The 20,658-nt window shown below is 46.2% G+C and overlaps 1 protein-coding gene across 2 annotated transcripts in view; it reads right to left on the reverse strand.

Moving 5' to 3' along the window:
- Rhobtb1 (Rho related BTB domain containing 1) overlaps window positions 1-20,658 on the reverse strand; it is a 60,272-nt gene that overhangs the window by 6,891 nt on the left and 32,723 nt on the right. For both annotated transcript variants that reach the window (XM_023706119.1, XM_004645882.2), the window contains exons 4-7: window positions 14,460-14,645; window positions 11,042-12,015; window positions 9,118-9,236; window positions 2,672-2,822 (exon numbers count right to left, since the gene is read on the reverse strand). In XM_023706119.1, coding sequence (XP_023561887.1) covers window positions 2,672-2,822; window positions 9,118-9,236; window positions 11,042-12,015; window positions 14,460-14,645 — 1,430 coding nt within the window. The remainder of the gene's footprint in view (window positions 1-2,671; window positions 2,823-9,117; window positions 9,237-11,041; window positions 12,016-14,459; window positions 14,646-20,658) is intronic.

Raw genomic sequence — 20,658 nt, forward strand, 5'->3', positions numbered from 1 at the left:
AAGGAGCCCGCCATAGCCACAGTGCGCTGTGGTCTGCACGGTGTAGGCTGCACCTTCCCGCTGTGGCTCCGCCTTCCTGCCAGCCTGGCCTGCTTCCTCTCTGTAGAGCAGGTTGAACTGGGTGCACTTAGGCATAGCCCTGCTCCCCCACAGAAGTCATCTAGAGGCCCTTAGACTCCAAGTAACGGCGACATTTCTTAACATTTATTTAACAATGCCTTGCAATGTGTTCTCATTTCAGAAATTGAACTTTAGTCTCTACAAAGATGTTCTGAACAGTCTTCCTTAAATAGTATGCACCAAATACTACAAATGATTAGAGGCCTTCTTAGAAATCTGTATTTTAAATAATCATAAGCACTTTCTTTCTTTTTTTGAGGCAAAGTCTCACTATGCAGTTCATGCTGACCTTGAACTCACTCTGTAGCCCAGACTGGCCTCAAACTGGCAGCAACCCTCCCGCCTCTGTGCGCTGAGTGCCGGGACGACAGGCACGCGCCACCACTCCCAGCTCAGCTGTAACAGCGTGTGGTAACAGTGCTCCACGCACACACACGTCTATAACTCACACAAGCAGCTTTCCTTAGGTTAGTTAAATTTTCACCAGAAAAATTAATTTCATGCTGCTCATTTCTAGACTTACCATTTACATAAAAATGGTACCTGCCCCAGGACTGACTGCAAACCTTGTTTCACAGATTTGTCTCCCAATTACTTTTCATTGTATAAAAACATTATTTTCAAAGGATAAATACTTGTAAAATCTGTGGAGAGTTATATTTGAGCTCTTCTTTATGAAAAATTAATTTTCTACCACAGCCTCATAGAGTTAGTATTTTAAAAGGGGTACAGTGGCCCCTCACTTATCGTGGAGGTCACATTCCAGTCACTCTGCGGTAAGTGAAAATCAGTGAAGCAGCGATGTTACATTTATTTTAGTATTTATATATATTTTAAGGCTTTATAAACCCTCCCGACACTCTTATAAGCCTTCTCCACACTTTAAAGATCTTCTATGTTCTTAACCATTTTCTAAACTCATAAGCCTATGTAATTTTAACAGTATATATATATTGTACGGTACTGCAAAATCCCACGATATAGAGAAAAATCCACGATAAATAATTTAGATTAATATTTTTAAAAAACCTGTCAACACTGACTGTGAAACAGTGACAGAACACTGTACACACATTGCAATTCATGATTTCAGGTATGTTGGTTAAAAATAGTTCAGAAATCTAATAATAATGCTTTGACTCTCTTTCTTTTCACTTGGGGGAGGAGTAGGGCGGAGAAAGGCCTTTGCTCTCCAGTTGGGTGGTTTCAAGTAGAAGAAACCTGAGGATGGACGGACCGGTGTGATGGTACAGGCCCATAACCTGGGAGGCTGAGGCAGGAGGACGCAAGGTTGGGCCCAGCATGGAGAACTCATTGAGATCCTGTCTCACAATAAAAAAATAAAAAGGGGGAGGATGTAACTCAGTGTAAAGTCCCTGCATTCAATTCCCAGTACTATAAAACAAAACCCAAGAAAGAACTTGGGAGGACAGAAAAATTAATCTTTTAGTCATTACAAGAAAGTGTATTTAGGGTGACTGCTTTGTTCACCTGCTCACTTTTATCCTATTATGATTATTATTGACAGGGTCTCCCTGTGTAGTTCAGGCTGGTCTCAAGCTCATGGCAACTCACCTGTGTGCTAGGATTACAGTGCATACCACCATGCCTGGCTAATTATTTAGTACATACTTATGGAGACTCTAACACGCTCACACACCTTCCCACGTGCACGGGAGAGGCCCATGACCAAGACAGTCCCTGCTCTCCCGGTTCCTCGGAATCCCAGTGCTAAGCACCCAAACTGCGGCTGAGCCCTCCGATGAATAAAGCAGCAGGTTCAAATGTTTAAAGACGGGTATTTGAAATGTGTGCATTTGAACACAGGAGCTTGCTTCAGCATACCAACTGCACAAATCAAGAAATGAAGGATAAAGTTTTTGAAGTGAAGCTAAACCTTTTTTTCCCCCAAATGAACTTGATGATGTCAGAATGTTTTCTCAAATAGCTTTAAGAAAACCACTTACATAATGCCTACTACGTGCCAGACAGCGTTCTAAGGACTTTATGTATTCTAGCTCACTTAACTCTGATAGCCACTCTGTGGTAGACAATACTACGCCCATTTTAAGGAGCGAGATAGCTGTGATATAGAGCTTGGGTTGCACAAGGACAGGGGCATGCAGCCCGTGAGTGCAGGCTGGAAGGGAGTCTGGCCTGTGGTGTGCCCTTCACCACTGCATCACCGTCCCTCCTGCACACGGGGCCGTGTGCACGTTCTGGGGAGAACAGTTTCATTTCCCATTCTGTGGTCCACAAATGACTCAGCGGCACAGACGTGAGCCTTTCGGGCAGGGCGCTGGCATCATTTGTCCACGTCACCTAGCAGGGCCTGCCACAGAACAGGTGTGTAATACACAGAACAGCCGTGTAATACTTGCTGAACTGCATGGGATCCTCTAATGCACATGATCAGCTCCTAGCACCCTAAGGGACACAGCTCTGTTTGGGCAGCGATAGAAAAGTTTTACTGCCTGGAAGTCCTGCTGTGGTTTCAGTGTGACTTTGATAAACAGGGCAGGCGCTGCACCGCACCCAGTCATCAGCTTACCTGCAAGCGCCACCAGGTGTGGGAGGCAGAATCTGTTGGCCAAGGCGATGAGCTCCAGTGGGTCCAGGTCCAAGTTGGGCGACAGCTGCTTGGTGTAGAGATAATCCAACACTGCTTGCATTGACGTCTTGTTTATGTTGGGGAGATGCACCTGAAACATTACAGGCAGTGCTGAGCTCTGCGGGGAAAGGCAGGCAGCAGGCCTGTTTTCAGGTCACGCTACTTATAGTCCCAAGGGTCTGACTGGATACAGCTGAGACCCGGACACCTGCTTTGAGGCTGTGCATAGACATGGTTCAGTATTTAGGGCTTTAAACATAATGGCATGATTTGTAGGTGACAAGAGCGGAGCTGCCTGACAAAGCCTGATTTGGAAGTTTTCCATGGCCATTTGGACGTGTAAAGTAGACAAATGGGCTGTAAATGTATGGTGATGTTACAGGCCCTCCTGCCCAGTACCTGATAATACTCTGCTGTGGAGAAAGAAGTCTCCAAGCAGCAGGACAGGTGTGGGGGGAGCTGTAACCATCCCCTTGTGGACACCACCAGTTGTGGTGTCGCCCCAACTTAAAATAGAGGGCCCGGTGAGCAGCCTGATTTGGCTTGCACTATGCTCGGGGCATTGCCTTTTCCCATAGCCACATGGATCCCGAACAACTGGCTCAAGCTTGTATCTCGGAGCAGCCTGGCCTGGGAAACCTGGGTATGGAAACCGTCTCTGTATAATTCTCCCAGGCACCCTCCTGGTGCCTGGACTATTTCTGATATAAATCCATGCTGGAATCTGCTAATGATCCCAAGACCACCCGGAAGCGTCACTGCCTGGGGTGGCCAGGGTGCACAGGACGGAGGGATGTGCTAGCAGCTACGCTTCACATTAAGTCTTTAACACCGTAAGGCAGAGCCTGGAAGAATACAGAATGGCCCACTTGTTTTCCCACGGAAGTGCTGATTATAAAAATTAACCTACGCATCAGACACTGTGCTAAGTTTTCCATATGCGTCATCTAATTTGGTCACTAAATACACCCGGGAGGAAGAGGCTATTATCTTCTTATTTTACACTTAAGGAAACTGAGGGTTAGGGAGATCAGGTCTCATGTCCGAGGTCAAGGAGCTGGGAAGCAGTGATGAGGATTAAGGTCTGGGGAGCATAATTCCAGAATCCGTGTTTTGCATTGCGGTTCAGTAGTAGGGGCCCTTAATGGAGGGAGAAAAGGCTGGGTTGCCGCATAAGAAAGCATCATGTCTCACTAACAGCGTCTAAGAATTAGGTTTGTAATTTGAAAGGATAAAAGTTGTAAATATCTTAATTCTGGTTCTTAATAGACCTGTATATAGGATACAAAGATACAAATCTACACATTACATACATTTACCTAAATATGATATTTATGTATTATATGGTCATACATCTTCAATGTATAGTGCACATACATGAAACCACATAATCATGCGCATTTATGTACATGGACGGAGAAGAGCCCCTCCTCTCCTACAAGGCCCTCATAGCCTGTGCTTCCAGGATCCAGTTAGAGTCACCTTCTCTGTCCCTCTCCTGGACAGTCACTAGTTACCTCAGACAGCGGACACACTTTAGGATGGGCAGAGCCATTCTTCACTGCATCACGGGGAAAGCCCAGACAAACTTTTAGAAATATCAAGCAATATACAGCCCCCCTTCAGACCCATCCAGGGAAAATACGATCCCAGAAATAAGATGCATGGGTTGTTACCACAGGTCATTTGTTAAGAGTGATTAATTTCACATTTTTACTATAACTTGTACAACAGAAAGAATTTGATAGATGAGATGATCATGATACCACTTTTTAAAAATGAGGGCATGCTGAATCATCTGCAGTGTACAGATGTGGGAATGGTACTCTCTTAACCAGCTATATCTACATATAAATTAACTGCTATACTGCTTGCATGCTTACATACATGTACTGTATGCTATATACATACACTGAATTACGGATACACGAACTTGTTTCTGTGCAGATGAACACAGGGCACATGTCATTCTCGACAGCAGTGCTTGGATCAGTACCTTTCATACAACTGAAGAAAAAATTGTGGAAATTTGAGATACGAACCATTCTGTAGTAAAAGCATCCACATCTTATAAAGCATGTGTGCTGTAAGGTGGCAGCTGTTAGTGCACGCCTGGAGCCTCTGCTCCTTCAGATTCAAAGGTGTCTATTCCTTTGGAAAAGAATGAGCCAAGAGGTCAGAGGCCAGGACGGGCCCAGACTGAGGCATGAAAATGCTGTGTAACCTTTGACCAATCACCCACCCTCTCTGACCTGCAGTTTCTTGGGAGAAATTTAGAAGAGAGGTGAAAATTTCTTCACTGAGACCCTGGGTTTTCAACATGTACAGATTACCTTAACTATGTTTGCTAAGAGTGCGATTCAAACCATTTGTTAAGAGAAAAAAAACCCTCATTAGAAATACAAATGTGAAAATGGATATCCAAGTTAAAATGAAAGCTCTTTCTGGCAACAGGAGCGATCCCGGTGGGCAGCCACGTTCAGGATGCGCTCCCGACGTCCTCGGGGCGTTCTGTCTGGACTGCTCGTGGCCTGCCAACTCCTCTATGCCTGCAGTGGGTCACCCGTTCTGAAGAGGTGACTCTCCCTGTCAAGTGACATTAGGGATGCTCAGAGGCAAGCAGTGCAGGAGGACCAACGGCAGGCCTGTGCAGAGTGCATTTCTCCCTCAACTCACAGCTGGGTTCTCTGACTTCTACATTTATAACTCACCATACGTTAAGAGAGAAAGGGAGTGAGAGACAGAGACAAAGACAGAGAGACCTCTTAACACCATTTCAAAAATAACATACATAATGGTACAGGGAACACGATGAAAACGTTTCCATCCCACCTGCTGAATGTAGTTTAGAGGAAAAGAGTAATGAAAGAAAATATAATGCTGTCCTACACGATGCCCCATGTTCCACTTTACTATTTTAATTCTGAAGAATTATCTTGGACTATCCCACTCATAATGAAGAGATGGTTTCGTAGAGGATAGAAGAACTGAATGCCCAAGCCTCCTTCCTACAAGCACGCGTGCCTTTGTAATGAATCGCTTGGTGAGTACCTGTGTGGGGGGAGAGAATTATGTTTACTGCTACATAAAGGCAATGAGAAAAAACAGGAGTAACAACAGTGTCTTCATGAATATTCAATGACAAACAATGTTAAAGTGACATCACTGGGCACAATTCCCTCTTTTCTGGAAATGCAGGTCTACATGTAATTCTGTTAATTCCCACCACAGCAAAAAACAGGCTGACCTTCATGGGGGAAGTCGGATTTTCCCAAGACAAAAAAGCTCAGAAGATGCCTCAGCAAGGCCCTGGGCCAGGCTCGAACACAGAGCTATGCTGAGCATGAGGCTTCATTGAACGCTGGCCGCTGGCGGCTCTCCACTCCTGTCCCTGCCACTCCCTGACTTTCTTAGCTCGCAATTGTGCTGGGTGCTCTTTAACTTAGTGCCTTTAGGGGACAAACACCTTTACTCTTCAGGAAAAGAACTTAAGAAGAACACTCCCAGCTAATGTCTCTGACATTTGTTGAGTGCATGTATGTTCTTAGCACCAAATGTCTTCTGTTCACATGGACTGTCATTGTCTTGCCCCTTGAAGTCACCTGTTAGCCCCGTTTCCCAGGTGAAGAAACAGGGGTTCAGGGGCTGGTCACTTGCCCAAGGTCAAATGAAGATGAGGGTTCCGAACCCCACAGAGTGGTTTGTGTTGGAAATGAAGAAATGGGGGGTCCGTCAACTGCTGACCACATTCTCAGGAGCGTGGACAGTGAGATTTCAGGACAGGCTTCTGGCCCAGGCGTGTGCAGTTTTTGTCCTCTGAGCTGCTGCTCTAAGAGGTGAGTGGCCTTGTCATTCCTGGGGGTGCGCTAACCAGTGGCCGACTCCCAGCAAGGCTTGTACGTGCGCATTCCCAGTGACTGTCAAGGTTCTTGTTTTGGTCCCAGCTACTGCAGATTCTAATCTGGAGAAGATTACAGTCCCTTCTGTGAAGGGATAAGGAGGATTAGCACGCATGAGGTCAGCACTGACAGTGGCCCTTTGTGGCTGGGCTCTTGACCTTGATCAACTGTTCTCTGCTCAGTTAGCTGCAGGCTCCCTGTCGTGCAGTCAGCACGCTGCTGGAGAGCTGGAGACATGGGCAGCGGGCCTCCGAGCGCTTCATCTCCAAGGATTACTGCAGCCCGCACAGTGACAAGTGGCTGAGGTCCCACTAACCGGCACCTATCCTGGCTTGTTTCTTGGAAGTAACAGGCAAGAAAACTGTTGGCAGCAAAAGGCAACAACCCCAGGGGTGCTAGTGGTGGCCACCTGTCACCTCATCCTTTGGGGGTGTTGGGCAAGTACTGACTCTTGCACCTCAAAACCACACCATGGGTTATTACTGTGCCTTTGGATGGCACACAGAGGGGTGTGGAGAAGGAGCTGGAGTTTAGGTCTCATAGCCCCTTAACTGCTGCGCTGCCACCATCCTGCAGAGACCCCAGAAATAAAGCCCCAAACACTGGCGACCACAACGGAAAGGCTGGCTGGTTTCGAGTGAGGACCTCTGGATTTATAAAGGCAGGCGGTCACACCCAGGAGGAGGTCTCTGGGATAATCCTAAGGCTTTCTCTCAAACAGCAGAAGGGCCTCTGCGGGGCAGTGGTGGGGGCAGCTGCAGCGTGAGCTGGAAGCAGGAGTGATCTTCTCAGCCACCGTCCTGGGCTTGTCATTCCAGGATTCTGCTTCCCTGCTTGGGGACAGCGATGCAGGCTCTGGGGCACAATGGGAGCACGCAAACTTCCCTGTGAGCACCCACTTTGAAGGGCTAGCCATTGTTTTCTGCATTTATTTTGAAAGTCTGGAGAGATGCTGAGATAAACAAGACTCCTTGGACAACAAACTTGATGGGTGTCCCCGTGCTTTTTAAGAGGCTAAAAAATAGTTGCAACGCCAAACAAAAATACTGGTAAAGTTAGAAGTGCTTGAGCATATTTACTTTTCCAACAGATTTTGGAGAAAGATAAAGATCCTAGCTTGTCTGAGATCCTGCTTGTTTGGTCCTAAGGAAATCCTCTTGGCACTCTGCGAGTCGCACACTTGGAGAAGTGTTCTGGGGCCAATGTCCTGGCGGCAAACGGGCCCTCCGATCCCCTCCACACCGGCAGAGAAGTAGGAGTGGGGCTGCTGAGCTCCCTTGTGCCCCAGGGAGGCAGCAGCCCGTCCCTCCCCTTGCACATGGAGAATCGCAGGCACAGGGCATGGCTAAGGCCCTGACTGGCTAAAGAAAGGGAAGGCTGGACCTGGGATTGACCCAGGGCTTCAGGGCCTGAAGAACTGCCCTCACTTTGCTGAAGCTCTGGAAGGAAGATGCTGCCTCCCTTGTACTTCACTTTTCTTTTTAATTCTTAAATTTTACAATCTCAGAGATTGAGTCTGACACAGAATAGAAGAAATAAAAGATACGCAAAAAGATGACAAGGAAATTGGTACTAAAATTGTACTCTTCAGAAGCCTGCAACTTTTGGGTCTCAGCATTCTCTCAGTTAAATTCATGCTCCTTTCCTTTCACATCCATTAAACCCCGATTCCTGGGGAACAGCAGAAGCCAATAAGCTGGCTTACTTGACAAAGTAAAGAGCAGGAACCTGATCTTAAGACAAAGGAACAGGTTCAGAGAGTCAAAAGAATGTTTAAATTACCTAGCAAATAAAGTTGGGCCCACACCTGTAACATGGGCCACTACCCTTGTCAAGGAGGGCCACATTCTCCTATGGTCTCCACCCCTCAAGGGAAGCACCAGTGTTCCCTGTTCCAGGAAGGTCAATTCTTTTTCTTTCTTTCTTTTTTTTTTTCAGAACTGGGGATTGAACTCAGGCCCTTGCACTTGCCAGGGAAGTGCTTATTCCACTGAGCCATCTCCCCGGCCCCCCTAATTATTTTTCTATAGCAGGTGTCAGCAAACCTGGGAGCCTATTCTGTGTTAGTGTGGGCAGGCTCCTGGTGCGGCTCCGAGAGCCTCCTCAGGCTCTGTTTGAGGGCATTTTCTCTCTGTGGGCCACCCGCAGGAAGAATGGGGGCACTGAGACCTTGACAGGTCTAGCCAAAGGCTGTTCATGTTTTCTTCCCCACTTTCTCTAAGCCTTCTTTATTTTTTATACTGAGACAAAGTTTTGCTAACTCACCAAGTACTGGGATGGGCTCAAACTTGAGGTCCTCCTGCCTCAGCCTCTTATCCCACCCTGGGTTTTGTTTGTGCTGGTCAGAGAAGGTGTGGAGATGAAAGGCTATGCTGCAGAAGGCAGGCAGGGGCCCACACGGCAGCCAGCCACCAGCAACAGCTCCGCACCGCCGCACCTCCCGGTGGCCCCATGCCTCGCCACACGCGCCTGGGTGGGGGCACCTACCTCGCTGCTGCCACTCTCCACGAAGGACCCCCCGAACATGGCAGCCATCCACTCACAGCTGCAGATCAGCAGCGGCTTGTGCGCGCCCAGGGCTCCGTCGTCCAGGGTGAAGGTCACATCTGCCGCGGGGCGAGGGGCACAGTGAGCCATGTGCGCGAGGGCTCGGACCAGGGCTCCCCCACCCTCGCGTCGCCCGGGCTGTTCTCTCCCACCACTACCTTGGCCTAGTCCACCCCCACATTTAAATTACATATAAAGTCACAACCCAAATTGTTTAAAGAAAAAATGATAGAGAGGAGAGGAACATTATTTTCCCCAAACATATAGAACAAGGGAAAGAACAATACAGGCAAGTTTCCCTTATCTGAAATGTTAGGAGCCAGAACAATTTCAGATTTGTTCAGATTTGGGGCATCCACAGATACATAATAAATGTCTCGGCAAGGGGACGCAGATTTAAACAGAAAACTCTGCAGTGCCTCACATATACCTTGCACACAGAGCCTGAAGACAATTTCATAGTGTTTTCAGTGCTTCTGCATTTTCACTGCAAACTGTCCAGAGGCAGGCGTGCAATTTTCCACTTGTGGGCTCTAGAAACCTTTGATCTGGGAGCATTCTGGATGGGTGATGCTGTGTATATCACTCAGCCATCCCTGGGTAACAGCTGGTCATACTGATTTTATCTGAGTATGTATTTTTATGCACGTGAATAGACATTTTAAGGAGGTCACACAGCACTTATCATGAAATCTTCTCACACTAAGAACATTTTTCTGAGCCTCTATACCATTGCTATCTTCTGGGAAATTAAAAAATGATTCCTAATAATACCAATATCAGATACTATATAGTTCATATCAAAATTTCCCCTATTATTCCTAAATTATATTTAATAGTTCTTAAAAATGGAATCCTTTGAGGTTCTCACCAGGTACTTGGTTTTTCTCTGCATGAAGCAGGGATGATTTTAAGCAACTTTCACAAAGGTCCACTGTTCAATTCAAGATCATTTCTGCTCCATGATGGCCAGGGTTTGGGGTAAATTTTACTCATAAACTTTAAAACGAGTCAGTAGACTTACTTAGCCACTTACAGGATGTGTTGTACCACAGCATGGATTATGACAGATAAACAGAAGCAGCCACAGAAACAGAAGGTAAGAAGTGAGCTTTTCATAATGAAGTACACCCCTGGCCACACCCACCCACACCACAGGACAGTTTTAGAACAAAAATAGTTCAAGTGTGTAAGGAAAAGCACCCAGGGTCAGCCATCCGGACTGGGTAGGGTTTACAGGTGCCAGCAATGTGGAGGTTGCCGTGGGCAGCACAAGGCGTGGGCATCAAAGGCAAAGAAAGGGCAAGAAAACTATAAAACAATGTCACCTAGGAGCACGAGGGTGGAAATGGGGAAGGGGCCTGTAGCACATGCACAACCCTTGTGGGAATGCCAGGGTCACTGAACTTGCCTCTAGGACTTCAGGGGCCTCAGGACCAGGTCAGCAGGGAATGGGATTGGTCCAGGGTTGGATCCCAAAAGGGAACTGCGAATATCAGGTTGGCTGGAGGTAGATGCAGGGACAACTGATCTATCCCGAAGGGCAGTGTGGTGCCACGGTGGCTTAGGGAACAATTTCTGCAGTCACAGAAGTTTGGGTCCAGGTTTCTATTCTATTATTTACTGCTTTTGTGCAAGTTACTTATGCTGTCTGCTTTTCTGTCTGAGAAATGAAAAGAATAACCCTTAAGCCTGATGGAATCACACAGGTTACTTACTTACTATCCATTGCTTTTAAAGGTACAGGGAAAAGCAAGCACTTAAGAGATGTTAAGCTTGGGTACTCTTTACTTGGCTCACATTCGGCCAACACTCGCTAAAACACCACACAAGATCCTGGTGGCTTCACATGGGCCCTGCTCACCTGAGAAAGTCCCCTTGCTGAGACACTCTTTTATCCGATTGGCTTTCCTGACATGAAAGGCTTTCGTGATCTCCTGGTTCATAAAGGCCTCCTTGTTCATGATGTTCTCCACCATCATCCTCAGATCAAACATTTCCAGCACTTCTGCAATCTGAGCCAGCCCCATCAAATCTTTTTCCTTTTCGTCCAGTTGCCCTGTGTAAAGGAACTGGAGCAAGGTCCGGAAAGGGCCGGGCTGTACCGAGGAGTCCATCCTGACCACAGTCACGGGCCCTGCTCGCTTGGAAATGGGGTTGACCTGCACTTCCTTGTGCATGCCAAGGAAGCCCTTGCTCCAGCCAGCCAGAGTCTGCGCCCCGGGACCCAATCCCTCGGCTTCTAGCCCCAGAGTCTCCAAAGGGTTCTGGCATGAGGGTGTCCCCTGATCGGCCTGTGGTGTCCTAGGGAGGCCTTCCTCCCCTTTATCAGCTGGGTCAAGACTCAGTGTCCGACCCTGGGACTCCCTGCTTTGCATATCCTTTTCACAAACTGCTTTGCCCCACTCTGGAGATTCTTCACATTCCATTAAGAAAAGATCATAAAATTTGGAAGAAGAGGTAGCAAGGTAAATTCGATGTGCAAAGATGCGCTCCTGGCCCTGGAGGAGGAACAGGACGTCGGCACACAGAGGGCTGTCCAGTAAACAGGCGGCCTCGCTCGTGCCCGCAGGGGGGCACTCTGGGACCGCGATGACCGGCGGGGGTGCTTTTGGAGGTAGGAAGGGCGCCTGAAGTAGAGGTTTCTGAACTTTTTTCAAGTGGGACTTCCAGAACTGCAGGTGCCGGCGGGAGATCAGTGCTGCTCGGATCGCGTTGTCAAATACGTCCTTGATTCCAAACTGGTCAAACACACTGGTCTCATAGTACGGTATGCCAAGTTCCTTTGCAACCTCTCGGCCTTTTTCTGGGGGCAGAATATCACCTCTCTTTATGGGCCTGAAATAGAACATTAAAAAAAAATCATACTATGCCTTATTTTCAAGTAAAACTAATAACTAGTGTCTACCTAAGCACCTAATTGAACTATGCATTTGAAATCCCAATAGGTTTTCAGTAAAGGCTCTTAAAAAACCTATGACCAGAGGATTCATAACAGCAGAAAAAATGTTTTCAGTAGTAGCCACAGTCATCAAAGTGTTGGTATCTTAGTCGCTCCTTGACTTTGGGCAAATGACTTGACCTCTTTAAGCCTTCACTTTGCCATCTATCTAGTACCCAGCTCTTACTGAAGACTTACTAAAAGGCCCCAAATGAGACAACATGTTTAGCACGGCACTCGGAGCACAGGAAGTGCGCTGTGCGTGCTATTCTTGTTATGCCCACCACCACCACCACCACCACCATGTTATACTCTAAATTTTTGCTTTATAACTTTAAAATACATCACATTATGTTTTTTTATTTGAGCCTCATAATAATGCAATGAAGTATTATTTTTTGTTTTTGTTCCACACTCCGAGGAACCTCACGCAGAAAGCCTCACGGCTTAGCACTCAGGCCACTCACACAGCACGGGAGACCTCGGCCCGATCGCAGAGCCTAGGCCTCCCATCCTTTGGTTATATGAACCAAAGTCTCCTCTGCTGGATTTAGGGGTGCTCTTTCACCTCTTCCTGTCTTTCCCCTGCTCCTTCATCAGATCCTCCCCATCTTTTGTTCGGACTGCTACTTTAGCCTCCTGCTCACTCTTTATCATCTTTACTTTTATTCTGTAGTCCTTACGGCTACAAGAGAGGCCTTCAATAGCACAAGTGTAACTTGGCAGCAACTCTAGGTTGACATCCATTATGTCCATAAGGCCGTGGCATAGTCCGCACCCAAAGCCCACCTGTGCCTTAGTAAACTAGAAGACCAGCGACAATGCTTCACTCCAGAGACATATTCTTAGAAAGTGATCAGCTAAGTAAATATTTGGCCTTCGACCCCACATGTACTATGTATGACAGACACTGGTCTCAGGATAAAAAAAGACAACAACAGATGGAATATGGATCTGAAGACCTGGACAGAAAAGAGATGTTGGGCCTAGGAAACTGGTCTGGGTGTAAAGGATAAGTGCAGGGAAGGAGGTTTAATTCCAGGTTTGCTCCCGCTGGCCTCAGGTGTTCCTTGTCCCAGGGTGTGCTAGCTGGTGACACTCAGCATGGCCTCGCTCAAAATCGCCTCTGATGGGAGCGCAGAGCTGCTCCACAGAAGGGATGGCATGCCCGCTGCCCCCGCAGACCTGCAGACCTCCTCCAGGCCCCCCCACACCAGCTGGCTCTTAATACAGTTTCTGGGCCATGCATTTAAGAATGAAAAGACTACGAATTCTGCACATGAAATGTTTTCAGAAATTTTATCCAAAATGTAGAGCATCAGAAAATACCCAAAGAAAGCACAATTTGTTTCCACTGTAAGAACAAAGTTGTGTCCATGCATATTTTGGTTACAAGCCTATTATTAAGCAAACATGAAAACAAGGTATTAATATCAAAAATTTGGAAAGAAATTTGGGGCCAGGGAGATGGCTCAGTAGAATAAGCGCTTGCCTGGCAAGTGCAAGGGCCTGAGTTCAATCCCTGGTTCCGCTAAAAACAAAACAAAACAAAACAAAAACCAGTATCAAAAATTTCTGAAAATCAATGATCTGCTGCAAAAAATTATTAACATGAAAAAGATACAAAACTGTTTAGTACGAAGGGAACGTGAAGGAACATGGAGCTTTAGAAATGTAATCTTTTCCTCAGGCTGGTATGCGCCCCTTACACACAGAAACAAATCCTGCTTCAGGCGGTTTTCAGGTATTTGTGACACTTTAGAAATGTAAGTACTAAAGACACTCAGAAGTAATGTTTGCCTTTTTGTAACTTGGGGTCCAAATGATTTTTAAAAATGGGACACTGTCGTCTCTGGCAAGAAATACTCTTAAGAAGCTGGGCTGTGGAGTCCGGGAGGACTAAGACATTTAGAGGAGCAGCTCTGCAGGAGCCTAATTGTCCCAGGGGCCAAGCACTGTGGCTCATTCCTCTAAGCATCAATTAACTTGAGTCATGATCACCACTTCACGGGCATTGCCACGGGCAGCTGACGCTCTGTGCGGTGGTTTACACATGTGAAAGCACTTCCACACACCACTTCGTATTAAAGAACTCACATTAGCACTGGCCAACAACTCCATAGAAATCGTAGGAGATGACCTCATAAGCGATGTGGTAGAGATGACGGTGGGGGAGAGGAGGTCAAGGCACAGCCCTCGGCACTAGTGGGCTGACCTAACGCGTATGTCAGGTTAGCGGGGCCCCAGAATCGTTGAGGCACAGAACGGCAGGCTGCAGAGACACCTGCTACCTCTCATTCTCAATTCAGCCGGGCAGTGAGACGCGGAGTCCTCGGCTTACCTTGCTAGCGGGCGTCTGGCTCTGTTCACAGCCTCCAGATCGGCGTAGCGGAGATCAAGCTGGCAGCCAACTAGGACCACAGGTGTGCGAGGACAAAAGTGCTTGATCTCCTGATACCACATGGTTTTCACATGATTGAGGGAATTGGGATTAGCGATGGAGAAACAGAGGACCACCACATCTGACCTAGGAGGAGACCACAACAGAAGCTCGTGTTGGCTTTTAACATTTTTCTTTCATTGTCACCATCCTACCCCTCCCCCATTCTCTGAATGCCTTACTATGTCACAATTGTTTTTTTTTAAGAGCAGAATATATTTTTTGAGGGACAGAAAGCTCCTGTCCCAGAGAGGTTCAGGAGGGGGGCCTGAGCAGGTAGTTCCCCCCACAATTTTTTTAAAACAATTGCTAGAACACATCTCTTAGCATGCACACAGCCTGCCAAGCCTCCACATTCCAGCACCAACACAGCCTAACCATTTATTTCCATGTCACACTGCAGAACATGACGCACTGAAAGTTCCCCAAGGACTGACTTTCCAGGAGAGATGGTCACCCAGACCCCACTCAGCCCCAGAGCCGCAACACGCTGAACTATTTCTACTCAAGAGAAACAGTCTCAAGATAAAAGAAAAAAATAAAAACTGCCTTTTATCAGTTTAAACATAGAGGTGATGATTTAACTCAGTGTGGTAGATACAGCGAATACCTTAAACACTGCTGAAAAAGGTAACAAGTATTTGTTGCACAGGGTCTACAAATACTCAGGATTTCTGTCCTTCTCACGTAGGCACACATAGAGAGCACTATCATTCTCTGCTTCTGAAAGGAAAAATCCTGAACTGGCAGGAGACTGAACTTTGTCCTAGCTCTAAGGCACAAGGTGGCATTTAATGTAGAGCTAGGTAAGAGTCAGACAGAGGGCTACTAAGATGAGAAAGTTCTGGATGCAAATCTCTGGAGTGTTATGTATGATACGCGGTAGATACGCGGAGAAAAGAAAAATGCTCTAGAGCTGATTTTTACAAAGCAGTAGTTCAAATACAGTGTTTGATGGGTAGCTGCAAAGAGACATTTTCAACCACCATTTAGGTTAAAATATGAATGATGACTTTCAAGAGCGAAGCAGAAGGCATAGTTGTGCACAAGGATTCAAGGCTGCCTTGTAGCCAAGTTCAAAAATAAACTTATAATTTAACTAGATGTTAATTTATTGCTTTTATTGTTTATGTAATGAGAAGAATCCAGTCAATGAATCAAAACACTTTCTTTTTAAATCATTAATGAGCTTTCCCCCCTACATATCAATGAAGACAAACAAATATATGCAGGCAACCATAAAATTTCTAAAAATAATCATTTGCAATGCAGAAAACTGCAGGGTGCTCCCATTAAATGTAATTCACAAGTTGGGTCTTTAAATTTATATTCGAGAAAAATTATACCAGATGTCATCAACTAGAGGGGAAAGTCCCAAGTTTAAAATATTTGCAAATTATAAAAGAAAACCTAGGGCTCAAAGTTGATGAATGTATTAGTCTGCATGGTTAGAATCTTTTGGAAATAAAGATATTACCAAAAATTCTTGGATGCTGGAATAATATGTGTAAAACTATGCATACACATATAAATGAAAGGGAAGCATGTCTTGTCTCTGAGATTTGGAGTTAGTTAGCAGAATATTCTGTGCTCAGTCTTACTTCCAATCAGCATAAATAACAGTGCCCAGTAAAGCTAAGAATGCTCTGAATTTCAACGTTTTTTACAGCTGAGTCTTCTATTATTCATAACCCTATTTATATCAGGTATCTGATGAAGCTTTGCTATATACTTCATCCTGAGCATAAAATAAAGCTACTCTGAATTTGGCACAGTGAAAATAACATGACAATATGTGAAATTTGATATGATAAAGAATTTGAAAAATTCAGTACCTAAATGTGGAATGCTATGTGCATGTATAAAACTGTTGTAATTGCTGTCTCCTATTTCCATATTAAGGCACATAACTGTAAAGAAAATCATTCTAAGGAGCTTAATTTATATGACAGACACGTACCTAGATGTCAATTCTGTTATCTAATTTTATGATACAGCATGTAAGGTTTTGAAATCCGAGCTCGCCCGGTTGCCATGGTTACTGTGGTAGCACTCAGGCCACTGCACACAGAGGCATTGCCACCTAGACGACCTGTGAGCAAGCGCAGGCAGGACCTGGGGGCGGGAAAGATGAAACATTCTGACGCCGCCGGGAGCACAAAGCCGCAGCGCAGCACAGGTCCGGAGGGCCCAACCCAACGATGCTGCATCAATAGCTAAATGCGGGAAATGCTGAGGGAAAGCTGGAAAAATAATTCGATGGTCTGTCAATATTTTGCTGCAGAACAACTACAGACAAGAGGTTGTGCTGAAAACAGTATCACCTCTAAAGCTAATAACTCTGAGTGAAAATTCTGTATGGGTGTTAGAATATATTTTTCTTTTTGCCTTTGTATTCTCATTTCATTGCTCTGAGAATTTATCCCTATTATTTTACACATAAAACTGAAAGATAGTGTTTCACTACCAGCTTGCTTGAAAGTCTTTTGTCACCTTGTGGTAATCTAAATACAAATGCAAATTTAAAAAAAACAGCTGCACAGAATTCTTTTCTTAAGGTCTGCCATACAAATGTAGAATCCTAAGCCCAATTCCAGCCTGCAGGCCGAGCAACGCGAGCACACTGGTGTGCGCACACTGGTGCTGTCTGACCCACCCGTTCCCGTTCCTTCCTAATTTCTATCTGCTAGTGTCGTCTGTGGCACGTGCACCTGTACAAATCAAGCAACGATTCTGAGAAAGCCTTTTATTCCTTCTACAGTTTGAGCCATTTTCTATCTGGTCAAAGAAAGCACAGACCTGTAGCTAAGAATATTTCCAGTTTAGGCAGAATTCCAAGAACCAGAGATATTAAAATAACTTTTAATCAAAACATTCATTCCTGTGTGGAGACTGTTCAATGTCTGACATAGGCTTGTGTTTAAAAATGCCATTCCTATGAAAGATGAAAAGAAAAGAACAGGTTCCAGCATTTCTATTTTCAGGGTTCTGTTACTTTTTTTTTTTTATTTTGAAGAATGATTTTAAAACTAATGCGGGCTATGTGACGAGAACATGTTCACGTACTAGGCAATAGGGTAGTCCAGCAATGACCTCAGAAATCATATTTCTGCAGCAAAAAGAATCTGGTTGGATTTAAATGGAATCCTGGAGAAGAAGGCACAAGAGTGTGGGAATGTGGAAGCAAAGCGAGGAGAGGCTCAGACCAGATCCAGGCCGCAAACCGTGAGGGGGCAGGACGAGGCTCGGAATGTTGTGTAATTGATTTTTATTTTAAAACTTTATGACTGGGCTGAATGGCTGTACTAGAGAAAGCTGAAGCCACAAATACCTTCAGTGTGTACGGTGTCAGTTGGGCACGGAATGCTTTTTTTTAAAAGAAAAATACGATTTCTTGTCTTTATGAGGAAAATATCAATTAGTACTCAAGTTTCATTTGAGTACTAACACATCAAATAATGCCAGTGAAATAATATTTTGACTAGTTAACTAAAACACTGTCCAAAATAAATTAACATGTTGGAAGAAATGGAAACCTCTGATTTCCTATGGGAGTAGGTGAGGCTCAGAAAAATGAACTCATCCAAAAGGACTGGAGCTGATAAAGCTGTCGGTTGTGTCAGTTTTTCTTCAGCTATTAAACAAACCGAAGAGCATATTTTTGCAGCTATCTTTTAAGGGCAACACTGGCCAAAGATAGCATGTGGAAGATTGGCAAAAACACTGAGATACCATATGGGATGCATACAAAATTAGGGCCAACCTGGTTAGAGGATTAAGGAAAAAAAATTGCAGAGCAGCGCATCTTAACCATATTTCCTGGCTCCAGCCAGAATCGGAGAAGCAAGTACTACAGATGTCCTCAAAGCCCGTCTTTATAACATCTACAGTCAAATTTAGCAAACTCAGAGGAAAGGCTGGCAAATAATGGGAAGCTAAGCTGTTTGTTCCAGTTGAAAACACCAAACTCTCCTGTACAGAACTGGTTGACAAGGAAGGGGTGGACAGTCTAGATGGCACTGCTGCTAACAATGCGTCTTTGAGGTCTCTCCTATCATAGAAATGGTCCCTGCCTTCTCTTTCCTGGTCTCGATTTACTTTTCAGTTGTCTTCCATTTCTAGTTTGCCACTCTTGTCCAGTGGTGGAGCTGCAGGTGTTGGGGTTCTCAAAAAAAGTCTTGCATCATCCTTTATCTAAGGGAGTCTGTCATCGGGCCAATGTGATGGAAATGCAGGGGCTGGTGGACTGCCTCAGTCTTTTGAGAGCAGTGCGAGGGAAGCCCAACACCTTGGCACTGTGCCCCATTCTGGGAGGGTCTCTTGCTGCCCTGGCACTTGGCAATCAAGGCCAAGTTAGCGATTCCACTCACCTGAGTTCTCCATCGATCGGTCTACTTTTTAATTTGTATTCGTACTTTTAAGCCTTTCATTCTATGGTCTGACGCCATCTCTTCACATTGCCTACATCCACTGGAGTTTATGAAGGAAAGACTCTCATCCCTGATGTCGGCAGAGATCATGGTCACTTGCTAATGGGCTTCATTTCCTTATCGATGTGTGCTAGGTCCCGCCCTGACAAAGACTCCAGGAGAAGCTCCTGACTCCCACCACCAGGGTTTCAGGTTTCCACTTTCCCGGCTGATCGCTGAGGTAGGTTCTCCAAAGAAACAATTTTAAAACCATTCACGTCAAAAACACACCTTTCACGCACAAAGTCTGACAGTGCTGTGCAAACTGGCACATCCAAACAGCATACAACCGCTGGCAGCATGCTGAGGAGAGGACGTGGGGCAGCACTTGCCCAAGGGCTTTAGCAGGGGAGCAGCCGGCATGAGAGATGTGGGGAGCTGTCCGCGATGGCGTGCAGCGCTGCGGGCTGGGGGCAGCACTAACTCAGCGGGCGGCGCTCTGGGGAGCAGGGTGGACCATGCGACACCCCGGGCAGGGGCAGGGAACCTGAGTCCACAATTCACCCATAGCCGTGAGGCTTCTGAAGTACAGACGCTGTGGGGGAAAACCGCCAGAGCACCCTGAATACACCCAGATGTGGGAGTGATCGGCATGCAGTAACCTCAGTCTTATTAGGAAGTGACATTTTAAACTGGGGTCTCCCCTGCCCCACACCGCCACCGCCCGCTGCAGATGGGACCAAAGCAACAGGCATTAAGCGCAGAGAAGCCGAGTGGCTGTCATGCCAACACCACCATGGTCAGGGACACAGTACTTGAGAGTCTGAAAGCTGCTCCTGCCATCACAGCACAAATGCCACCAGGCTCGTGGTCCTATCGAAGGCAGCGGTGGGTTACTGTCCAGCAGAGCAGGCAGCGGCTCATTTCAATCCCATTTTCCTTACTCAGCAAACTGTTCCCTCAGTGATCGCGCATCAACACAACCGCTAGACATGGGACATTAGGCAGAGTGCCGCCAACTGATAACAGAAATGGTTTGCATAATTTCCTTCAACTCCTGGCCAAGGAGGCCAGGACCTGCTGACAGGCCGAGGGCTTGGCTGACAGCAGGGAGTGCAGCTGCAGTCACCTTTGCCCCTCTGGCCCTCACCGAAGCTAGGAGGACATTGGCCCTCTGTGCTCTCTGGAGAGCAAGACAGGAGAACCCGCCCTGTCCGCCACAGGGCCAGATGGGGGCCTCCGGGATTAATCTCATTGAATCTTTTCAGATGAAACTGTCAACCAGCAAGCTCATCCTGCCAGGAAAGGGCCTGTGGCCCAAGCTTCTTAGTAATCCTCTTTGGACTGGTGGTGCTTCCAGGTCCTGTCCAGGCCCTGATCATTTCATCTAGAAATAGTAACTGATAACCTACTGCATACTGGGTGCTCTTGTCACCATCCGGACAAAGTGACAGCGAAGGACACCAAGCCTGCCCTTGTCATGCTTATCCCCATTGCCCCTCCGTTCTGTGGCAGGCAGGCGTAACAAAGAGGAGAAGTACTGAACATGGGAAGTGTCCTGGCAACCGGATGTGCCCACTAGAAAATAAAGCAGATAAGGGCATGCAAAATCGATGACAATATAGACACTAATTGTGTCTTTCAATGAACTAATAGAAATTAGTAGTACAATTATTTTAGCTATCTTGTGT

The sequence above is a fragment of the Octodon degus genome, unplaced genomic scaffold, assembly GCF_000260255.1.
Source record: "Octodon degus isolate 3935 unplaced genomic scaffold, OctDeg1.0 scaffold00240, whole genome shotgun sequence".
In the NCBI taxonomy this organism is placed as follows: Eukaryota; Metazoa; Chordata; class Mammalia; order Rodentia; family Octodontidae; genus Octodon; species Octodon degus.